The sequence below is a fragment of the Cheilinus undulatus genome, linkage group 6 (assembly GCF_018320785.1).
Source record: "Cheilinus undulatus linkage group 6, ASM1832078v1, whole genome shotgun sequence".
In the NCBI taxonomy this organism is placed as follows: Eukaryota; Metazoa; Chordata; class Actinopteri; order Labriformes; family Labridae; genus Cheilinus; species Cheilinus undulatus.
In genome coordinates this window covers 26394993-26420191 of record NC_054870.1, presented here as the reverse complement: position 1 = coordinate 26420191, position 25199 = coordinate 26394993, and the positions used below count along the sequence as shown (strand labels likewise).

At 39.4% G+C, this 25199-nt stretch overlaps 1 protein-coding gene across 1 annotated transcript in view; it reads right to left on the bottom strand.

Moving 5' to 3' along the window:
* Nucleotides 1–3733: 3733 nt before the first annotated feature.
* Nucleotides 3734–25199, bottom strand: part of LOC121511198 (bcl-2-like protein 11) — a 30558-nt gene continuing 9092 nt past the window's right edge. Inside the window, exons 3-4 of the mRNA XM_041789796.1 lie at nt 23154–23272; nt 3734–9388 (exon numbers count right to left, since the gene is read on the bottom strand). Coding sequence (XP_041645730.1) covers nt 9224–9388; nt 23154–23272 — 284 coding nt within the window. The 3' untranslated portion in view covers nt 3734–9223. The remainder of the gene's footprint in view (nt 9389–23153; nt 23273–25199) is intronic.

Below are 25199 nucleotides of genomic sequence, written 5' to 3'. Positions count from 1 at the left end.
GCATTCCTCATCTGTGTCAGACTAATATGAACCTGTCACTAGCTGGATTTCCATTACACTTGGAAATGCACAAAATCGAAATAGCGCAATAAAAAATTGGTAATGGAAACACCTGAATTTCGAAAAAACCCTAAAATATCACAAAAAAGTTTTTACGCTGTCATGAGGATGTTTTTTAGGTGTTTTGTTATAGAAATATATCGCAAAAGTGCATTGGAAACACTTTTTTCGCATTTACAAGTCACAGGACGTGACTTACGGTGTCACGTGACCAGTCACTCCAAGACAACATGGCGCGGTACGTGTAGACAGAAGAAGAGATAAGACTTTTCTTAACATCGTACTTCTACCCTTATGCGTAGCTTTTGCCATACATACGGACTTTACCTCTGAATTATCATCTGTTGCCTTCATCTTTTGTTCAAAATTATCAAGGCAGCCGCCGTAGATGTATGTATTTTATGAGAATTGCAAGGCCTATGCCCAAAACTCCCTTCAATGGAAACGCATTCAAAGCGCAATTGTACTTAATCGAAATTTAAGGAATATCGCTTTAATTTTGCGAAAAACTGTAATAGAAACCCAGCTACTGACATTGTTTAGAATGACTGTTGAGAGGAATGGTCGCATCGCCCTTAGGCCTCATCTACACAGAGACGAATTCAGGAGTTAATGCAAAGTTTGTTGTCGTATCGGCGTTTTATCCACACGGAAACAGCATTTTGGGAGGCTGTAAACACTACTTTTTGAAACCAGGTCCCAGAGTGAACAAGTCTGTAAATGCATATCATTTCGTCTCCGTGTGGACAGCAAACCGCATCTTTCTTGAAATGATTACATCATACACAGCGTAGCCCACGTACAGGTTTGACATATATACTACAGCATTTTCAGTCCTTTTCAGTGGTCCTGTAACCTTGCGAAGCAGATGGATTTGCCCATTTCTTTGTTTTTCACTGGCGAATCCATCTTGCAAAGCTCCCATCTGAACAGTTTGGGCCCAGTTAGAAAGTGACAGGACCACTTAGCGCCGACGGGCAGTACTTTCTGGCTCGGGAGAGTCGTGACGTAAGCGCGTAAAGATGTGACAGACAGAATGTTCATCCAATCACCCTCCGAGTTTTTTTCAAAGGCTCTGCCCTTTCCCAAACACTGTGTATGAGTGGTTTCCAAGATGGATGTGTGAAACACATCCATCTTGAAACACATCCATCTGGCGTGCCAGCTTACAAACAGACTGGACTTCAGGCTCAACGCACCCAGGTAAGGTATGGATTGTTTAGTGTGAGTGTGACCTTAAAGAGGCGTTTCCCAGCACCCAGACAGTGACCTTAAAAGTCTTGATACCTACATAGCTGTCCAAGTGAATTGTTCAGTTTTCCATCAAAATGTCAAAATCGGACTACACAAAGGGGCTTTAAAAAGTGCTCTTTTTGCTTTAAGGATCTCTTTCAGGTGAAGGCCAGAGGGTTACTCATTAACCCATAACATTTGTGGGAAAGAGTATTTACTTTGCTCTTTGGTATCCAGTAAGTAACTCGTCCTGTGCAGGCAGGGGTTTTAGATGCAAATGCTCTTTATGATTTTTTTTATGGCTTTGACACAAAGTATGGAAATGCACACTATATAAATATAATAAGGGATAGACAGGTAAAAGTACAGAATAAACTCTGAGGTCAATTAAAATTGTTATTTTCTGAAACAGACATTCACTAAAGCTAATCTCCTTTCTGGAAGCATACACTGGTGGTTTCTGTTTCCTCTCACCTTGTTACCACAAAGGGTTAAACTGCTACTTCTCTTTTCCCTGCAGATGGAGGAATCCACCCTGCTGGACTGCTGCTCTGACTCATACACACGTGTGTCAATCTGTGTGTGTCTGTGCATGCTGAAGCCATTTGAACATGTGACCATGTGCGTATGTGTGTTAATGAGTTGTGAGTTTGTGCGTCTGTGTGGGAGATATATAATTATCTGAGCATGCGCTTGTGTCAAGCTGTGGAAGGCACCGTACTTTCCTGCAGATGAGCAAGTGTACGCATGCACACACACACAAACAAACACAAGCATGCAAAGAAGACAGTGAGGATAATAAAACCAGGGTCAACCACAGACAGAGTTACAGCAATAAAACAAAACCGTACTCTGTTTATTTAACTAAATTTTTACGCTGAAAGAGTGCAGTGACCTGATCTGACCTGAGAGGGTAGTGATGGATAACACAGAGCTATTTTAGAATAATAAAAAGTTGTTATTCCCTCTCTTATGAGTGTTATTACTGTTTTTCTTTTGTTTCTCTTCTGAAATGCACGTTAAAGAAAGAAAAAGTAAAAGTTTGTATATCAACACTACTGAAGCCCAAAGAGGACATGCATCCACACATTTTCAGTTTACCTGATTTTCTTCTCTCAAGGAAGTTTCTCTGTCAGCTAGTTAGTGTGTCCAATATATATGATGAAAAGGTGAGTAGACCATGTGCTTGATGTTAAAAAGGTCAGCAGCATTGATGTGCTTTTAGTCACACAGACCTGTGCCACTGTACATCTGAGCTTAGCTTCACCCTGTGACGTACACTATATTGCCAAAAGTATTCACTCACCCATCCAAATAATTGAATTCAGGTGTTCCAATCACTTCCATGGCCACAGGTGTATAAAATCAAGCACCTATGTATGCAGACTGTTTCTACAAACATTTGTGAAAGAATGGGTCGCTCTCAGGAGCTCAGTGAATTCCAGCTTGGTACTGTGATAGGATGCCACCTGTGCAACAAGTCCAGTAGTGAAATTTCCTCGCTCCTAAATATTCCACAGTCAACTGTCATTGGTATTATAAAAAAGTGGAAGCGATTGGGAATGACAGCAACTCAGCCACGAAGTGATAGGCCACGTAAAATGATGGAGCAGGGTCAGTGGATACTGAGGTGCATAGTGCGCAGAGGTCGCCAACTTTCTGCAGAGTCAGTCGCCACAGACCTCCAAACTTCATGTGGCTTTCAGATTAGCTCAAGAACAGTGCATAGAGAGCTACATGGAATGGGTTTCCATGGCCAATCAGCTGCATCCAAGCCATACATCACCAAGTGCAATGCAAAATATCGGATACGGTAGTGTGAAGCATGCCGCCGCTGGACTCTAGAGCAGTGGAAATGCATTCTCTGGAGTGTCGAATCGCACTTCTCTATCTGGCAATCTGATAGACGAGTCTGGGTTTGGCAGTTGCCAGGAGAACAGTACTTGTTTGACTGAATTGTGCCAAGTGTAAAGTTTGGTGGAGGGGGGATTATGGTGTGGGCTTGTTTTTCAGGAGCTGGGCTTGGCCCCTTAGTTCCAGTGAAAGGAGCTCTGAATGCTTCAGCATACCAAGAGATTTTGGACAATTTCATGCTCCCAACTTTGTGGGAACAGTTTGAGGATGGCCCCTTCCTGTTTCAACATGACTGTGCACCAGCGCACAAATCAAGGTCCATAAAGACATGGATGAGAGAGTCTGGTGTGGATCAACTTGACTGGCCTGCACAGTCCTGACCTCGACCCGATAGAACCCTTTTGGGATGAATTAAAGAAGAGACTGAGAGCCAGGCCTTCTCGTCCAACATCAGTGTGTGACCTCACAAATGCACTTCTGGAAGAATGGTCAAAAATTCCCATAAACACACTCCTAAACCTTGTGGAAAGCCTTCCCAGTAGAGTTGAAGCTGTTATAGCTGCAGAGGGTGGACCGATGTCATTTTAAACCCTATGGATTAAGAATGGGATGTCATTTAAGTTTACATGCGAGTCAAGGCAGGTGAGTGAGTACTTTTGGCAATGTAGTGTAACTTCAGGCTGCAGCAAATAACAGCTGAGCTGAGGGGTTCAGGCAGCCGAGGAAATTAGTTACTCCTGTTGCTCCTCCATATCTATGGTCCGGCATATTTACTCGAGTACTGAACTACTTTTACATTCCTAAGAACATTATGGGATTGTAATGACTATTTCAGTAATTAGTCAAGCAACCGTCCTCAGTATGTTGTCCGTTGATCCCTGATGCCTTAGCATTAAGATTGTCCTTCACTACAGATAAGGGGCTTCGCCCAAACCCTGAAAAACAGCACCATACCATTATCCGTCCTCCACCAAACTTCACGGTTTGCACAGTGCAGTCATAATGTTTCCCCGGCATACACTGAACCAAGACTCACCCATCTGACTGCCAAACAGAGAAGCATGATTCGTCACTTTACATAACATGTTTCCACTGCTCCACAGTCCAGTGTCTGTGTGCTTTACAACACTCTATCTGCCGCCTGGCATTGGACTTGGTGAGGAGGCTTGCCTGCACCTAATGGCCATGGAAACTCAATCAGTGAAGCTTTCACTGCATAGTTTTTGTGCTTACATGAATGCTAATGGAATTTCAGAACTGACAATCAGCAGTGTTGGCAACTTTTACTCACCATGCTACTTAGCAGTCGTAGACCTTGCTCTGTGATTTTACATGCTCTTCCAATTTGTGGTTGAGTTGCTGTTGTTGCTAAATGCTTCCACTGTTAAACAATATCACTTACAGTTGACTGTGGAATATCCAACGAGGATGAAAACTTACAAACATTCCTAGTGCAAATATGACACAGAGATGGCATCCTATCACAGCACCATGCTTCAGAACTACTGATTTTGTATCACCAGTGTTTGCAAACAGAGACTTCATAGATAGGTGTTTTATTTTATACACCTGATTGCAACACCTAGTTTAATTATTAACAGATGTGGCTCAATACATGTCCATATAGTGTAAGTGCTGCAGTGCTGAACAGAACTTCTTTACTAGAGTTCTGTGCAGGAAGATCAGAATTATGTACTCCTTTGTTAAACATACTTAGAGCTGCTGGGAACATTTCTGTTAAATCAAAGAACTCTGACACTTTTCATGTACAAAAGGCTTTATTTACAAAAGATTAGAGCATTTAAAGAAATCAAAACGGCATAATTACAATATTTTCAGTGTACAATGGAAGTATACACAAGACATCATAATGCTACAGTTGTACTGGGTCATTTGAAATTGTTCAGTTTGTTTCTGACTCATCAGATGCATTTTTGTACAGCATTTGCATCAAAGCATGACACAGCAGTGTGCCGGGGTCCCCTACATCTTATATGCTTTATCTTTTCACAAGGCAAACTCAATTTCCCATTCAAAGACAATGTACTTAATTATCTAATATCTATAAAAACGCATCTGCAGCCTGATTGGTCAAAGTGGCTCCAGCAGTCTCATTATGTAAAGCCCTGAATGTCACATCTGTAACACCTAAAAACCTAGGCTGTGAATCAGCACAGGTTTTCATATCACTTTCAAACGACAGTAAATCATCTTTCAGTTTCCACCCTGCCGTGCTTTCCAGCTGTAACACAGTACTTCTAAATGAGGTCTTCAGTTTCACATGGCACAATATCAGAAATCAGCGCATAGTCACAGCGTCTTTCATGTCACAGCAGAGGGAAAGAAAAACAAGACAATTTGGTGCACAGGAAGACTAGAGGAAGACATATGCAGCTCCAGGAAGACAAAACAGGGACATTAAGAAAAAACAGAGTAGTGTGTTAAAAATATAATTTCGTGTCTCTGGGTTTTCAAACGTTCAAATGGGAGAGGGGCACTTTATAAAACTCTGGAATAAGAGCACATTACTCTAGCACAGTAGGAGGAAGAGAAGTGCAAATTTCATCCAATTCAGACAATTTTTTATTTACATGACTCATTTGGAAGTCACATCGACTTACAGCCTGTTCATATGTCATTTGTTGTGCGGTGTATAGTGGGATATTACGACATGACCACGACCAGACTATGACTCAACCAGCTGCTCCAGAATGGTTAGATTAATTTCTGGCATGTTTGATTACTTTACGACTGCACACACTCGCATGGTGAGAGCAAGCAGAATCCTCAACTTTGAGACAACATCCTAAATCACTCTGAAAACAGCAGGAATAACGTTCTGCTACCTTCTACCCCCCATAATGAAGGAGATAGACAAGCAGGAAATATGCCTACCCATGGACCTCCAGCTGACACAAATGGTGATGCTGTTTGTGTGAGAGAGTGAAAGGACAAAGAGAGAGAGGATTTGACTTCAACCTAAGTCAGCTCCTCTTATTTTTGTCACAGTCTGTCCTGACTTCACTCCTACAGTGTGAGCACTCAGGTCGTGTGTGTCCATTGGACTGTATAGTGTAAGCACAGAAATCGTGCATGAACTTCATGTGTCATTAGCAATTCAGGTGCACAGTATGAGCTGACTATCCGCCTGGACTGTTAGAGAATGAGGAGGAAATCCCACAGTATTTGCCTGGCTTTAGATACCACCCACTTCCACAGTGAGAGTTGAACCACAATCAGAATCCTCAACTTTGAGGCATTTTCCTTTGTAAACTGTCAGATAATGTCTTAAAACACTATGAAAGCTGGCAAAGCTGTTTGTGTGTGTGATAGAGAGACAGATTGCATGTGGGAGAGAGGATATGACTTGATATGACTGCAAGAGTGAGCACATAAATCATGCATGATGGTGGTGAGTTGTAAGCGATTCAGATGACTATAAGCTGACTTTACACCACTACTGTTAGAGTCAGCTCACAGTGTATGCCTGATTTGCTCAATTATGTATTGATTTGTAACTTTGTAGTTGTGTGTGTCTTTGTGGCTGTTTTTGTGTCTCTGCATTCAAACATTGAGATTAATCTGAGTTTCTCTGACCTTACTGTGTTTATTTTTAGACTTTATTTGTACCTTTTGGCTGTTTTTCATCATTTTGGTGGCCTTTCTGAGTTTCTTTGAATGTTATTTTATGTTTTTGTAATCTTTTTAATCTCTTTGTGGTTGTTTTGTGTTTTAAATTAGACATTAAAAACTATATAATCACAATCAAAGCATGAGTCTGCAGAATTTTAGTGATTATGAAAGCCAAGATCACAATTTTTGATGCGTTTAAGTTGACAGATCTATGCAAATGGCTGTCTTGTCACAAACATTTCACAATGAGAATTTTCAAATTTTGTGAAATACTCATCTGTCACTTTATCATATGTCCTTGTTTAGTATTATCACATGACAGCAGCACTGACATTTTAATAAACTCAGTGGGTTTGTTAGTATAATTAATCCAAAGCCTGTATCACTGTGTTTTAATGCAGTACTATTAGCACAACAGTCAGTGACAAAACCCTCTTTGACTCTGCATGATTCAATGTTTGGTTGTTTTCCAGAAATCTCTCTCAGAGGGTTTAATGACCTGGCAGGCACGAGGAGACTTGGCTGTGTTTTACTTTTTGTGCTAATAAATGGATAACATGACCTTGTCAACAAACCTGTGTTTGCCAACTACACACAGTCTGGCTGCTGAAAGTTATCCCAACACTGAAACAGAGGCTATCATTGAAAAATGCTTTGAATAGTAACAAAATCAATAGTTTGTGAATGCTTAATGGACTCAATAACAGCATATATTAATTTGTTTCGGGGTTCAGACCACTTAACTGAAATCTGAGGGATCAGCATTTATTTTTGTATTGAAAAGTGAGGTAATCTGCTCCTATGTGTGTTTATCGGTGTACAAAATCTTAAACACTAAATATGAGCAGAGCAAAGGTAGAAATGGAAAAAATAAGCTTATCTTTACAGTCACTCTAAATAAACCAGAATCTAAGGGCTTTATTTAGAGAAGAAATGATTTAGGATAAATTTAACATTTTAGTGAGGAGGGAAAACATCCTGAGTTGGTCTGTTAATGTTTAACAGGGCTCCAGTTGATCAGAACAAAACACACAGGCTTTTCTATTCCTAAACAGGCGAGAATCATCTCTTGCAACATCATAAAGGATCTGTTTCTTTACGTTAATCTCAAGGCTAAATGCAGTGCAAAGGATAAAACATATCTGGGCAGATTCACTTCACACATTAACAGATCCCTCTGTCTATAGTTTAACACCCATGTGCATTAACATTTACAGCTGTAACTTGAAACACTGTTGAAACATTTAATTTTTCAATTGTAACAGTTGGTGCATTGAGAGTTACTTTTGATGTCTATTTTATCCATACAAAAAGTTGGCTGACTCCATTATATCGTTGTGATCAATTTTCAGTAAAACTGTAAAATGACTGCAAGTGTGGCCACCACAATCACCTGTTGAACACAACCTGACATTTCTGAAAATGAACCCCATTGACCAAATATGTTTTGCCAGGGGCTGCTTCACTTTGCAAAATGTGCTGAGATAAAGACAAGAACCTGATGGAGATTGACAATTTTACCAGCTTTTCCCTTATTAGGCCATTTTATCCATTTGAAGACAACAGTGGTGAACAGTTCAGTAAATAAAGCTTGTGGAATAGTTGACCCTAAAATAAAGAGAAGTGACCAGTGAGGGCGGGCAGTTTGATGGGCAGGCTGTGAGTCTGTACTTCAAAACTGTCAATATCACATCAGTCTGAGAGCTCAAAAACAGTAAGAGTATCCAACAAAATTGTAAACACCCTATGGTGACATAGGTGGCACTAAAAGAGCGACTTCACAGGAACGGCATGTCATGGGGGAGATCGTTACACATCAGGGAAGTTCAGACCTTTTTCCCTCTGGATGATCCTGAAAAACAGACGCCATTTTATATCTGTGCAACTCATATTCCAGATTTTATGGGAGTTCACTTCAGCTAAAAAAAGGTGCAGTTATCACTGTCCCACTTTGGATGCTGGATCCTGATGCGACTGGAATGAAACAGAGTGGGAAAAAATTGGGAATTTACCGGCAAAAGGACCTATGCATTTTAACAAACCCCAGGTAGACTTGATCATTCACACAACTCATCATCTATGTACAAAACATTTTTTAAAAAGTCTGAAAGAAAAACAAGAAACTGTACAAGGCACTTTCAAAGTCCACAGGGTTTACTGACAAGTCCTGGAAAGGAGTGCAAAATCCCAGCTCTTTGGTTGGATTTCAATGGCTCAGAGACCAAGACAAAAGAAGAGGTGAAAATCCAGGAAGTTCCTCAAAGATGTTGTTAAGTAATCTCCATTGAAAATGCATACAAGTAGAGTCCGAAGTCTTCTTCCTCCGTGGTAAAGGGTAGGAGTTAGGGATTTTTTCCCCCATAGGCAAAAAAGAGTCTCAAGATTTGTTAAAAACACATACATTATAAAATAAAAATGCTACGTCTGCTGGGTTCCCCAAAGGCTACACCTGAGAGTGGTCCTGGCTGTTTGTATATCCTTGTAGGTAGATAATCCGTCCAATCAGAAGGATCAGGAGACCCACGCACAGCAGCATGGTGGGCTCCGGATGGATGTGTGGCTGCGGGTTTGGATGGATTTCAACACGACCTTGTCTAGCGGCCATCCCCTAAGAAAGAAAAGAGAGCAGATGATGTTATAATCATAATAATGACAGTATGTGGCACTGAAATGAATGAAAAATATGTTTCTTGAGCATGAAGAGATTGAACTGTTATTTGTTGATTTTGATGATCTTGACTTGAGGGACTGTTAGCCAATCTGCAGATTTATCTGTTGAGTTTGTTATTTTCTGATGGTACAGTCATCAGCCTGTACATTGTAGATAGACTGTAGATTTATTATTTATTAAAACTATGAACTAAGTCTTTGATTTAAAAAAAGATTCTGAAATAAAGTGGCTTATTGTTAAATGGTTGATTTCCAATTGAAATGACTTCTGTTGCTAGTAGACTTTATCAGCTGTAGCTAGAAGCAAATCAACCAAAATTTGTGACTTTAAAAAAACTCTTGTCATCAACTTGTCTGCTGACTCATCATACCAAGGAAGAGGACATTATAAGTCCCTGGGGATAAGTTTCCTTTTTGCACTCTATTTCTTTTGGATTTGTTGGCTTTTTTGACCAAAAAAATTTCTGTAATGCCAAAATGAAAACAGAATTCTACAAAGTATGTCAAATAAACACAAATATGTAAGGTCAAAAACTGCCTCAACATTCAACCCCTTAAAGTAACTGACCTGATTCAACAGAGGCCCAGCCAATTGCTGCTAGCAGTCTCACAATGAGTGTAATTGGGTCACCTGAGTGCAGTGAATGTGTCTCAGGTAATTGTAATATAAAGACACCTGTGAGTTACAAGCTTCAGCAGCTGAGACTGAAGAGACTCTGTATACAACAACTGCTATAAAAGTTATATGGGAAGGTACCACCGTTAAAGAAATCTCAGTAAATTTGAACCAGAAAGTTCTTTGGTCTGATGAGACCAAAATTATGGTTTTTGACCATCAGGCAAGACATGTTTGGAGGACACAAAACAATGCAAATTGCCACAAACACACCACCCCACTGTGAAGCATGGTAGTGGCAGCATCATGCTGTGGGGATGTTTCTCAGCAGCTGGCCCTGGAAGATTTGTAAAGGTAGAGGGTAAAATGAATGTGGGGAAATTTAGGAAAACCTTGAGGAGGCTCTTATTCAGTCTGCAAGAGAGTCACAGCTTGGGAGAAGATTTATTTTCCAGTAAGACAACGATTTTGGATCAGCAAAAATCTATACGTAAATATTGGCATATCAGATATGGGATGTGTCCAGCCCGGGGGATCCCTCCATTTACAGCACCATCTCAGGCCATTTTATGTGGTTACTAACGTCCAAATGAACTGATTCCATCAGATCTTGCATTATTTTCTTCCATCTTATAAACTGTTCTGAACCAAATGTTATATACATCAAATGTTAAGATAAACACCCTGGAGTCCCTTGATGAATCAAAATCAAAGGCACACACACACACAAACCCACACTAACATACCTCATGTTTACATCCAGGGGAAGTAGGTAAGTACAGTTCTCTACATCCTGCCATAACTCTCCTTCCTCTCCCTGTCTACAGGTGTGATTTCCTCACACTCATGTGTGAATGAATACATATGTGCAACATGTCTTTATATGTTTAAGATTTAATGACAGGTGTTGGACTACATAAGAACCTCTGTAAAGATAGCTGCCGGTGTTAATGTAGAATTAAAGGTGTATCTTTTTCATGTAATATTGCAGAACCCTGAAGTGGAAGCTCGGTGCATTTTAAAAAGTCAAAAATCATAGCAACAGAAGTGAAGACACACTGATTTTAGCTCCACAATGTCTCAAAACACCTGCATCCTCCATTGCCCACAATATAACCACAAAATACTGAACTCTCAGACCTAACCCAAGACGACACTTTGAAAACCTGCTTCCAGAACCAGAAAAGATTTTCACAGTGAAGTGGTAAACATTTAAAATCTACCATCCTACATGTGAAATCAGCAGCCAACACCTTCAACATGGACATTCAAGTATTATTAGCATGATTTTCTGAGAATATGCTTGAAAATCCTGAAGGAGGCTCACTAAAAATCAACAGCCCAAGATATTTAAGATTAGTTTGGTTGGATTTACACACTTCATACTAAGTGATCAGATTCCAGATAACCCTTAATCAACCCTTCTGCAACCATTCTGACACACTTGGCACACTTGGCAACAGGTGTTTTCTTCTCTACTTTCTTTCCCTGCAGTCTAAAGATTTAAACCTTGGCTTCAGTCCATCACTCCAGCAGCTGCAGCCTCTCACTGACAACAGGCCAGCCGGTGGATAGAAAAGCAATGGCAATTTCCTTGTGTGGAAATCCACTCAGAAGCTCGGTCATGAAGAAACCTCACCAGAATGCACAAGGGCCAGGTGCTAATTAAAGACTGAACTCAGACTCTCCATATTTTGTCGTACAATTACACCAATGGACTAGGAAAAACTTCCTCAGAAACTATTGTTCTCAAAGTTAAAATAACAAAACCTTACACACATACTAAAGCATTTACAAGAACATGTGAGAAATTTACAAGGGCAGGAATCAGTTTTTCCACTTTAAGATGAATGCCTGGTTTTTTGGAGACCTTCAAATTCAGCCCGAATGGATGAGAGTAAACCACCATCCAGACATCAACAGGCACAGAATAAGCCTCTTTCCCCAGGGCAAGACCCTGAAAAAAACAGATCTTGAAGAGTGAGCAAGGAATCAAGCTGTGCGGTTTAATTCGAAAAGCAAGCCAAAACCACAGAAACCCTGAATGCCAGAGGAGGAAACAGGTGAGGGGAAAGAGTAGTAAACTCTTTCTGAGAAATCAGTCTGCTTCTAATTCTGCTCCTGACTCTAATCAAGTTCAACAAACATGTAAGAGATGACAAAAAATAACAACAGAATACTGATGTGAACAAGACACGTCCCTTATTTCCTGTCAGTTTGACGTTCCTGATTTCACTCAGACCAATGTTTTGATACACACTGAGAGAAACCAGAGAAGGGGAGCTAATTAATTGTTTTAATCCATATTATCTGTTTTACAAACCTGATGGAACCACACTCTCATTATATACACTGGTTTCTACAAGCAAGAGCATTTTCTTAGCCATGCTAGCTGTCCATGCATTAGACAGTTCACCACTTTGTTTAAGTAAAACAACTGACATCTGAACTACTGATGCACTGTATAAACTATAGTCTCAGTGCTGTCACCCACTGGTTTCCAAAGAGGCAAGACCATCAACTGTCGTCACTGTGTTCGAAATCCAATCTCATGTCTATTACTATTTTAAAAAATGACATATTAACATGAATGTTAGAGAGTTTCATGTACTTTTGGCACCAGCTTCATTTGAACACTTGAGGAACTGCAGTTTTGCACTTAAAACTCTACCTTCACTCATCAACTGGTGTTGCAGCTTGAAGTTACCATGTAATTAAGAACCTTTGTTGTCCTCTATCAGTTCATTCATGTCCAGCATTGGGTCAATTTTTTTTATCTGTCTCACACTTTGTGAAAACTATTGAGATGTGTAGTTATAGGCCTGTTACATTTTTTGAGCTAATGAAAAGTGCTAATGTAAAGGTGAACTGGAACCTCTATTTCCCTTAATATATTATTAAGAGATTTCAAGACAGTCTGGCTACGGACTGCTCATTTCTGACGGCCAATAGACTGTTCATCTGAGATGCCGTCTATCTCAGAACTGAAATACACCCTGAAACTTAAAAAAAAGGGGGTTAAACTTAGAATTAAAATAAGGATAAAGGTAACAGGATACCAAAAATTAAAGGTTAAAAAACTGACCTTCAAACACATCTTACGTAGCTCTGTCAGCTGTGTAAGCTACACAGATAACAAGCTACAAAGTTAGTGTAACTGAAGATAAACTCACAAAGCAGCTATGTATCTTCTTTGTCTATGTAGATAAATTAGCCTTAGCTACATTTGCTAACGCTAAAGCTAACTTAGCTATAGATAACAGAACTATATTGCTTATGTATCTATGTAGCTAATGTAGCTAAAGCTAAGCTCACAAAGCACCTATGAAAGCTCCAAAGATACATTATCTATGTAGCCATGTTAGTTGAAGCTATGTTTGCTAAAGCTCATGTTGCTAGCACTAACTTAGCTACATTGGCTTATATAGTAATTATAATTATGTAGCCAGTGTAGCTATATTAACTTCAGCTAAAGCTAACAAAGCTAAAGCTAGCCACAGTCAATGTAACTTCTTCTACAACAGGTCTATATATAACTCAAACCTAGGTTAAATCTCTGACCATTTTTCTGTCTTATTTATACTGTAAAAATTGCCTTATCTGTAATCTTTGCAATATGGATATTTTATGAATGTAACTGCTAGACTTTGATTATAAAAAAAGTTGAATTTATAAAAACCATCCCAAACTGTAAATACATTGTATCTGGCAAATCATGTTACTTCCTTTCTGCAGCCATGGTGTCTCAAAAGAATGGTCTATGAGAGTGGCTATCAGAGATGGGTGGTCTGCATCCCCTCTCAGGGATTTTGAAGTGAAAAGATCAGGGATGCACAATGATGCTTTTTTGCAGATATTTTCTAACTTATTTTAGCCAATACTAATACTGACATATATGCCCCTTTTTATTGTAAAGATCACCAAGTGTCTCCTGTGCAAAGAGAGGCTGAGTCAGTTGGAGCTGTAAGAGGAGTGGGAAGTAGACAGTCTGGTAATTTTTTATGTTTTGACCTTTATTTAAAATGTTCAGGGCTTACAGTTGGCCCTCTTGAGTGTGTAGCACCTTGAGCGACCACCTTTATCTTATGGTACATTTGCTGATATGTACGGCATAAATAAAGCCTGGAAACATTTTTTTCATTTCTTCTGATACGGATATTATGCTTATAATATTATTCATCCCTAGTGGAGAGCAAAAGTTCCAAATGTTGATTGGGGATTTGCTTTGATCTTTCAAACTTAACATCCTCTATTATAGTGGTTCCCAAACATTTTGGCTTGTGGCCCCCAAAACAACAGCTCCAGAAACCAGGGGCTCACACTGTCCTTGGAGGTGGTTTAAGACTATGATGTTGGGCAAGCATCATGTAGAAATTTACATTTTAAGGAGTGATTGGTCTCAATATAAGCACAAATCTCACTTTATAGCTATGGTTTATATATCTTTTTACAATAGTGGGTAAAATTTATGGATTAAAATCAGTTTAAATATTGCTTTGTGTTTTTGGGTAGAATCCTGTGACCCCTCATTAGTGTTTGGCGACCCCCCCCCCCAGGGATCCTGACCCTCACTTTGGGAACCACTGCTCTATTATAATAACTCAATACTTCAGTATTCAGACAAACATCCTTTTTAACATCAAATATTTAATTTCCCAGGTAATACTCTTCCTACTCTTTGACAGGGAACTACGTTTTTGTGTGGTGAAAACTTTACAATCATTTTTATCACTTGCAGCACTGTTCATCATAACACACGTGAGATTTGTCTCTCCTTAAAGTAGCTATGAAAGACAGTCTTTGCGGTTTTGAAGTTGTCAGAGTTTCTGTGCTCTTTCCTCACCTCATGAACTGCTGTAATGATTTAACTGTCAGTATGGTCTGTAGACTGCTGAATGAGAAAAGGGGCCATGCTGTCAGATTTAGGATCCTCACAGCCTAACACCCACACTAAACCATGTTTTACTGTAACAACCTAGATTGTTGATGTGTTGATAAAACATGACTATGCAGAAAGGAAAGGGGTATCCTCTGGAGTTTTAGTCTCTTTTCTAATGATTGTGCACAGTTGCACAAAGCATGAATTTTTTTGTAAAAACAATGCTAGAGACACTTGACATGAAATGTTGGTCACTTTGTGCTCACACATCTCTTCTTCAATATTTCAGGAAATTCTCATATTTTGTGTTAATATATCTTCAAACTGGTTCTGAGGTATCAAAGGGATTGTCTGACATTATGGCAAACATTCTATTATTTACTTCCTTGCATTAACTATGTAGCTAGAGTGGGAAAGATATAACTTAAGCTAGGATAAAGACTGGATTCAAGAGCAATAACAGCAACCATGGTGCTCTATAAAGGAGAAAAAAAAAATCCTAGGAACATATCAGAAACTCATACATGAACACTGATTTATTTTTCAATCCAAACATATACTGCAATGCAAAAGCAGCAGTAACCTAAATGTTTTGAAAGTAGAAAAAAAACCTGAGACTGAATTAAAATTTGTATACAATCTAGTGTTTAATTTGGTTTAGCTGTCATATGTAACAGTCTCAACAGGGCTTTAAATTTCCAGTGCAATTAGAAGCAGATGTGCCTCTCAATTGACAAACTGCAGGCTGATTGGCTGGTTTTAGCCTCATGTTAGACTTACAGGAGGAAAAAACCTACATATATATATACACACAAACCAAAAACTGTATATTTCACAAAACCTAAACTTGTTCTGCCTTTCTGCAGGAATCCAACATGTAGTTACACTGACATACACATGGAGTGTAATCACTGCATTTTTACACAATCACATACAGACACCTGCACACAATAGTCTTAGTGTGATGCAATATGAGAGCGGGCAGACAGCCAATCAACTCACTAAATAACCAGTGGACCAAAAAAGGGCAGTTTAGAGAGTAAATCACCGCACACAAAACATGCTGTCAAAGGAGATAAAACTACATGTGCGAATATCTGCAGTTCTACTGCACAAGATAATACTAAACACATTTTTGTCCCTAGTGCTAGGGGGTTTTCAAAGAGGCCATGGTTTGGTCTGTACCTTGAGATGGGGTCATGGTTAGGTATGGGTTCAGTTCAAAGGAAAAAAAGCAACTAGAATCCTGGATTTAAATTCTTGGTTTCCCTCACTTATTAGTCTGCTTTTAACCAACAATAGTGCAGCTTACAGTTCATTCCTTCTACTGTTATTTAGAACTGCCTGTGGTAGTATGTGATGGTTTAGCCTGTGGTAGTGTTGTACTTCAGACCACACTATCCAAGACCAAGACTTGCCCGAGACCAGAGTGCACAGAGACCAAGATAAGACCAAGACTTTTGGCGGCCGAGACAGAGTCAAGATCAAGACCAAGATACCCTCTTGTTTCTTGTTTAATGGCAGTATGCAGTAACGAGCACTTGATTACTGCCATGCTTAATTGCCTTTTTCTCCATTCAAATGTATTTGTCATGTGGCATTTTTATGGTAATTTCCAAAATCAATATTTATTTTTGTGTTAATCTTTTGGTAAACATTTTTGGCATACACTAAGCAAATGACATGAATGTGCTCTACCTCTTCTTGAAATTGTCCTTATATTTTGGTTAAGATTAATTGAAACTCTTGTTCTTGCTTTGCCACACTGGCTATATCGATACATTTTTTCTGCAAAGCTTTTCAAATTTCTCATCTTGTTGTTTTTCTTGTGTCTTTTTTTCACAGTGGAAAAATTGAGTCAGTCCATTCCAAGAAGCTCATGTGATTTTGTTTGGTCACCACAACTTACTATGCTAGCTCTCAAAATAGCTCTCTCGACAAGGCTACACTTTCAAGTGCACACACTCACGCACGCAAACTGACTCAGGCTTTGTTTTGTTTCTCTCTTTCTCCCCCTCAGCCTTAAAGCCTCTCTGCCTCAGAGCAAAACAACTGTAACATCACTAACAAAATAATTTCAGACTTTTGAAATTATGCTAATGGAATAACTGTCAAAACAGTTTTTTACATGCAAACCCAGCCAACATATCAACCCCTGTTTCCAGAGGTTGCACCAGTGGAGAAAAATGCCATCTGATCACACTCTGTCTGCAAGATATTACTGGCTAGTTATTGAAATGTGCAATAGGAAGTCATGAGAGAGAGGGATAAAAAATGCACTGAGAGTAAAAATGATTTACACAAAAATGAAAGAATCCAGGATGAGTATTCAAAAAAAAAAAAAAAAAAAAAAATCCAAATAAAAGTGGGGAGTGTTTGTTCCCAGAAAGAAATAAACTCTTGCCTTAACAAGGGTTAAAAAATGCCACATCTCCCTCCATCATTTTTCACACTCAAACAAACACAAGCAGCCCAGTCAGTGACACCCGCCTGCCCTGTAGTGTTTCTCATAGTTATTTCTGTCTGCAGGACAAAGAGCTCTACCTCCTACTGAAAGATGACAGTTTGTGTGTTTTGGAGTGTGTGCCTGACTGTCTCTAAGAGAGCATGTGTGTATTTGTGTGTTTTGGCAGGATAATTAGACCTTTTGCTTTGCTCCCTGAGAGAACTTTAACCACAGGGCTGAGCTGTAATGAATCTACACTGTCACGGACACCGGACTGTCACATCACACACACACATACACAGATGCACACGGCGTGTTACAGATGTTTGAAAACAAACACACACGCATAATCACGCACACATTGTGTAAATGTTTAACTGAGAAGGAAAGGTGGGGGAGTGAGAGAGGCTGGATTAAAATGAGAACAAAGAGAGAGAGTTTGCAAGAGGGAAGGAAAATACAGAGAAAACTAACTTACACCACTGCTGATTAAAAACGTATGTACAAATTTCTCTTACAAATAGCTCACCACCAAAATGTTTTTTTACTAATGCGTTTTCTTGGTGTCTCTGTCAAAGACCTGAATCTGAACCTGGGAGGGCATTCTTAGATGATGTGAGTCATTTTATGGCTTCTGCAGCCTGAAGTGATGCAGCTCTGCCCCTTGGCTGATGCCTCAAAGCGAGGAAACTCAAACAGCTCTTTTATTCATGATGGCACTCAACAGTCATTGATGGATGTGAGAACTTGTAACAGTGTGCCAAGACCCCCCCCCCCCCATATGTGGATAAATTCAAAGATAATAAAACAACCCTTGTGTAACATCATCATTGGGTTTATCTTTTTTGTCTTTTTTTTTTACTTATTGATGTGCTAAGCCCTTTTTCAGTGCCTCAAGATTTTCCTAAATGGTCCTATACAAACCAAATAAGAAGGCAAGAGTGGAGATGCCATGAGTTTGGATTTACTGTATGTGGTAATAAAACTAACTACAAGTTTATAAATCTTCTGACCTGATGGTGGCATTAAATTTAAAGTTCATGATCAACAGCCAAAGCTACTGTGCCTTAATTTGAGAGTCGTATGACCCTAAAATACCACATACTCTGTCTGCACAGTGATCTGCAAAGCGCCCTCTGGAACACACTGATCCTTTCCAGGCAATCTTTGCAAATCCACGACATGCACTCTGGACCATTTCCAGGATGTATCAAAAGGCCAAAACACTCTGCTCTGCTCAGATTTTAATTTCAGCAGAGCCCACTGCCAACATGAGCCAATCCCCTTAAAGCAGATGGAAACAAATATAAACAAAAACACACTAAGCATCCATCAATTTCAATAAACCACACAATGCAAAGACTCTCACCTGTAAATCACATTATTTTATCAACTTTACATCCTGCCCTGTGGCACAAGCCACAGGTCATCTATTGGTCAGAGGGTCAAAGAGGTAATGTAACACCATGGAAGATAGAAGTTTAGTTTTGAGGTGAAAAAAACCACAGGATTTTTTTTAGGGTTGATTTGCTGTTCATTTCGACATGGTTCCATGATTTTATTGCTTGCAGCATGGGTGAGCACATCATGAAGTTAAAAGGTTGATATTTGCTACAAAGGATGCATGGTTTCATCAAAGGCACTGCAGTCGCTCTATGAAGACCTGTTTCTAGTGCTGCAGGTAGAGACGTGGTGTTGATATAAAGATGATTTGCGATCGGGGGTCTATGCAATGTGTTGTATTTTGAAGTTGACCAGATATTTTGCATGTTTTTCCAGCTGTTTGGATCAATCTGGGGTATGTGGGTTGTTGCTGAAAATAGACCTGCTGTGTATCTCCAACATATCTGTGGGATGCGCTGGAGAGGGACTGGAGCACTCCAGACTCCAAAAACCTGTGACAAAAGTGTAAATGCTTGGTAGTCCTACACCAAAACACTACTTTTGCTATGCATGGTTTGAAGACAGCATTGTTTTTGCAATGTTCAGCAACCAATTGAGTTTTGGTTGCTGATCATTACATTGTAAAAAGCTGGAGTTGGTCAAACAACTTTTATCCATTAAGACATTTCATTATGGCTAATTTCCTTCTTCCCATTCATAATCACACTACTACAATGTAGTTCAGTCACACTGCTAGCTGAGGTTAAAAAAATGGACATGAATCATTTTCTGTGTCACATTGGACACTACAACCTACCAGATGCTAGCAGACTAACGACATGATCCCTCACTGGCTTCCCATCAGTGAACACATTTGTATTCAACCACAAGGAAAAATTCCAACCCTGATCTCCAATAGAGCGCTAATTTTCTCTATAATTTCTCTTTAATACGTTGACAATAGCTACGTTGATAAATAAGTTGTGTAGCTTATGTAGTTGCTTTGTAAGCTTAGCTTTATCTGTGTTAGCTGCTTAGCTACATAAGCTACGCTTGCTACGTAAAGCCTATTTCATGCTTGATGCATCTGTAGAGTCACAAGTGTCTGCGTGTCAAAAGTGACGTAAAACTCTTCAGACACACCTCGTTGTGGAGGTCCTGTGCTGCAAATTTTCACCTGGCCACACACACCTCTGAAATTTTCATAGATGTGGACGTCAAAACTCGTTGCAGACATGATTTTTAAAGACATTGGCCGTATCCCAAGTAGTTAATTCATCAGTCCTTGGTCTTCTGTTGAAACCAGAAGCAGTTAGTCCCAGAGACCGACTGAGATTTGAAGACCGATGAGCAGAGAAACATGAGAGCAGGCTCACTGGAAATCTTTTTACTTAAAGACACGCCCCCTTGTTGGATATCACACTCTGATTGGACGCTGCTACACAGTGGACGTCAATGCAACTTCACAACACCAGCAGAGATAAATAATAGATGAGGGACGGAGTTTAAAACAGATAATAAATGGACATAACGGATCAGATACAAATATTTCCTTTAGTAATCAGTTATTTATTATGTGTATTAGATTATGAAGAGAATTAAAGTCAGACAGAGCAGCAGTCTGTCAGTAAGAAACACGTTTTAAATCATCATGGAGTCAAAGTTTATATCAATCTGATCGTTAGTGAGCATCAGGTTTGATCATTAGTCTTCACAATAAATAATAAGGCAAATAAATGATTTTAAAATAAGGCATCTGCTGGTAGAAAGAGTCTGCATGTTTTAATAGACTGCAGGTTTCTCTTCATGTTCAGGTGTTTGTGACCCCACACTGAGACCAAACACTATAAATATGGATATTTGATTAGAATAATACAGTACACATTTACGCAGACACAATCAGCTGATTGATGATCAGCAGGCACCGTCATCATAAACTGACATCGCTTCACGTGACGCTGCAGAGGGAAGGACGTCTCATGGGCCGTCAAACATTGCTCTTTGGTCTTCAGACCTCTGCTTGGATTCCTCCAGTCTCCCCTTGAATCTCTGGTGGGAGGGACTAAGACTCAAGGAGAAGATTCAAGCCATATAATAGTCGAAGTGAGACACAAATGAACATTCTGCAGCCAGACTGTCTTGAAGGTTTTTCTTATCTCTGTGATTATATTTACAAGCAGAAAGTGAAAACCTGAAAAACATCTTCAGCCACCGAAGTTATGAAATCATGTGTAACCATGCATGTGCACTAATCCAAAGCAAAACAAACACCTGGCAAGAGAACAGGGAACAATGTTCACATGTTCCTCTTTTCTTGCTTTCCAGAATGTTCTGAACAATGAACACAACATAATGTTGACTGATAACTCGGCAGCCAAGTTCACACACGCTTTGGGACCAAGACATACAAAGACACACTACCGTCTTCTCTCCCTCTTTCTGTCCTCAGGCACGGTGACTTTGTGCTGAGTCACATCCTTTACTCATCAAATTCTCACGTAGTTCTCCAACCTCCCTGTTTCTCTTCCTCTGTAGCTTTAGTCACAGCTGTGAACACCAGACCTGCTTTTGTCTCAAATCAACCCTGACATGTAACATTTCACAGCTCCAACATGAAAGTTATTCGAGATTTAAGTGATGCAGTAGTTGGACATAAAATGGAAGCTTACTTGTTGAAATATATTGGTGGTAGATTTGATCATCCTGAGGGCAGACTGATTCAGAGATTTATCAAACCAAAACTTGAAAGATAAATGAGTAACCAGCTGAGTTAATGATGGGTCTGAAAGCAACGCGATGATTTCTGGAACCACAAGTGCACTAAAATCACGATGCTAAAGGCGTTTCATGGCTTCTCGGTGGAGTATGTGTGCTTCTTTGTGGGTGGGGGTGGGGGGGGGGTACAAATGCAAAGGGACAGAGAGGGTTAAATGTCTTTTTTTGGTGCTCATTTTCACCAAGCAGGTCAAACACAGTGAGAGAAAAACACTTCATACTTATCAGACTGCTCAGCTGGAGAGTTGTAGCTTTATTGCTGTTCAGCTTTTGACACCAAGGGGGGATTTTAAGCTCCTAGCAGGGATAAAACAGTTTTCATGCACATTCCCAACCTTATTCAAATATTCTGTTTCTCTGATGAGATTAAAGTGAGCGCTGATGTTTTTTCCCCCTGCTTCCTCTCCAACTTCCCAAAGCTCCAGTCAGCTCTTTGATAGCGGGGTACATAAATCTGTGATGATGCAACAAGCGGAAATGTTGCCAAGGAAATAGACGCCATGGGGAAATTAACTTTACAGCGAACTAAACTGCACCATTTCAAGATTTATATCCCCGGCAATAAGGGGATTATCTTTTTAATAAGGCAAGAATCAGACCACTGTAACTGTCAGTTCATGTTACATGTTTGCAGCACAATTCTCTGTAATGCTTCATCTGGTAAGAAAAAGAACTCTATGGCAGGTACCTGATCAACTTTACTATCTTCCCAATTATCATCCACATGGTAACATCATGAGCTAATAGCTACCTGATTCTATCTGCAAAGGAAGAACCAGCACTCACCTCCATGAGCATTATACGTAGTCTTAGTAATGTGCTAGACTGCTGCATCTGTGCCTACCTACAAAGTTCCACTTTTATAATCTAAACAGTCACTGAGCCTTTACACTTCACCACAATGAAACTCTCAAAGTGTAGCACTCAGTTTTGTTTTTGTTTCTCCGTCACTGCTGGAAACCAGCTTATGGGCTTGGAGGGCCTGTTCTCCTATGTGGGGAGTTTTATTTCTGTATCATATGGCTGTTTTCTTGTTATTTTGTTTTGAGGTTTTATTTTTTAATGCAGCGGTTACCGTGGCATCTGGATTTTCTGCAGCTTCAGGCTGTCTTCTTGGTTATTTTCTGATGAAAAGTCATGCTCTTTTTTTCTCACCCCAAGCGCAGTGGAAATTACCAGCTGGTCCAGGATTGCCCATGTAACATTTCATGGGGCATTAACCTCCTTTTTTCATTTTATGTGCCTTAAGGCATATTACTCCATTTATCAGCGTCCTGCTTCACATTCAAACAGTGGCCTGCTTTGCCTTGAAATGATGTTTGTTTTGATTTCTGTGCTTTAGACTGTGGTAACTTGATTAAAAAAATGACAAAACCATTTCTGGCGATAAATATATCAGTTAATCATGTAGAAGGGGAAGATTAATTTGTAAAACCAAGATGAGTTTACACAGTGGACTCAACTCCAAATGTGACTGTCTGTCAGTCAGTCAGCAGTGTTTTTTCTTAAACTCTTGGGTTGAAGAGGGCGACTCACAGTACTTAGATTTAGTCTCTCTCTGTCACACACATGAACACTCTAAAACAGTGTCTGTGATCACTGACCCTCAGCAGCAGTCCATTGAAGTCGTCTCCAATGCGTCGGAGCTCCCGTCCGATTGCCTCTGTCTGCATGTCCCCTGCTGCGTTTTGCTGCCGCGGGCTAGAGGGGCTTAGAGAGTGTCCTGAAACAGAAAAAGGGGAAAAACAGACTTTACTATTTGGGTATAAGTGTGTTTGTAATGACTAAAGGTTTAAAGTCCTCCACTGAGACATGAAGAATGAAACTGTGCAGCCTTATATGTAATGTATCTTGTTGATACTTTTAAGCTGAAACCAACTTAAGAAAGGGCACAAACTTGCTGTTCCTTGGGTGCACACTTTAGACAGTCTTTTACAGCAGAAATAACCATGTTTACAGCCTGGTACAGAAACACTTTTTCAGTCTGAATAGCTCAGTTCTACTGATGTAAATCACCAGTTTTATGATTATACAGCACAATTTGATAAGTTATGATACAACACAAAATGCGATACAATACAACTGTTGGACAACAAATTTTCCAGTATGACAAAATCTACCACAATGGGATTCCAGTTTGATTCAGGAGCCTGCAGTCAGCTTCCAGCAATAATATGTTTTTCATTTAAGACATGAAAAAGCAGTTTTGACAATTCTATTACAGAGGAGTTTCTGCATTTTAACAACAAAAAAAATCTTTTAAACAAAAAGACATGCTCATTTACTACAAGCTTGTTTGAAAGTCCAGAGTAACATGCAGCTTTCATTTCAAAGTAAAAGTGTAGCTTAATGCAAGACAGTCTGGCTGCAGTCCATTCATCTCTGATGGCCACTCTCAGACTTTTCCTCTGAGTCGGCGTATATTTCAGAAAGTAAATTAATGCTCAAACATATGAAAATTAAACATGCAAAACCTGATTACAAAACATTAAATAAATCAGAGTAAACAGTCTGCTTACAGAAAAAAAAGCTCATCCTCCATGAAAATATTCCAACGTATCAAGTGTAGCTTAAGTACCTCCATTAGCAACGTCAGCTACATTCACTTTAGCTATGTTTGCTAAAGCTCATATTGCTTAAGCTTTAGATAACGGAGCTAAGTAGCTAATTTAGTTAAGCTTACTAAGCAACTTTGTAAGCTACGTACATAAATAATCTATGTAAGCTCTAACTATGTTTGTTAAAGCTTATGCTGCTAAGGCTAACTTAGCTACATTGGCTTATGTGGTAACATTAAATAGCTAGTGTAGCTATGTTAGCTTTAGCGAAAGCTAGGAAGCTAAAGCGAGCCATCTTTTGTGTAACTCTTTCTAAAACAGTTTTATACATAATGCAATCCCAGACTTGACCTCTGACCTTTTTCTCTGTTATATTTCTGAATATTTATTAGTCTGTAATGTTTGCATCGTGGTTATTTCATGAATGTAACAGCCAGACTTTGTTTATGAATAAAATTGATTAAAAAATTAAATAACAAATAACCTAGAACTGAAAATCAATTGTATTGGCAAATTACAGACCTTTCTTTTTGAGATGTTGGGTGTCTCAGAAGGATGTCTGTGAGAGTGACTGTTAGAGATGTACGGTCAGCAGTCAGACCCCTCTCGCTTCCTGTAGGGATTCAATTTGACTGAATTTTTGGCTAACCAATTTATATCTTTATCCACAGTTATGGATTCTTTCATCCCTACTCATTTCTGGGTTTCTTTTCAATATAACCCATCTTTTGACCTTATCAAGGCTCAAGTTATTGATAAATTTGCATAATTACACATGCTGCAGATCTGACTAACAAACAGGCATGCTGTCACTGTTTGCCAGCTCCTCCTATTTTCCTGATGCTAGGCTAACTGAAGGCAAAGTAAGAACAGTGTGGGCTTTAACACTCGTCAGAAACCAAAGGAAAGCATCACTGAGACTATATATCCCTGTTTAATTTCAGTAAATTACTTATTCAGATATGAAAATATGAACCTGTTAAAGCTGCCAGTAGTTCATGGGTTATTATTTTACTTGGCACCAATCTACTGGCAGCTAGCATGGATGTCACAGACTACTTCCATGTTTTACACAATCCATGGTTAAAGTCA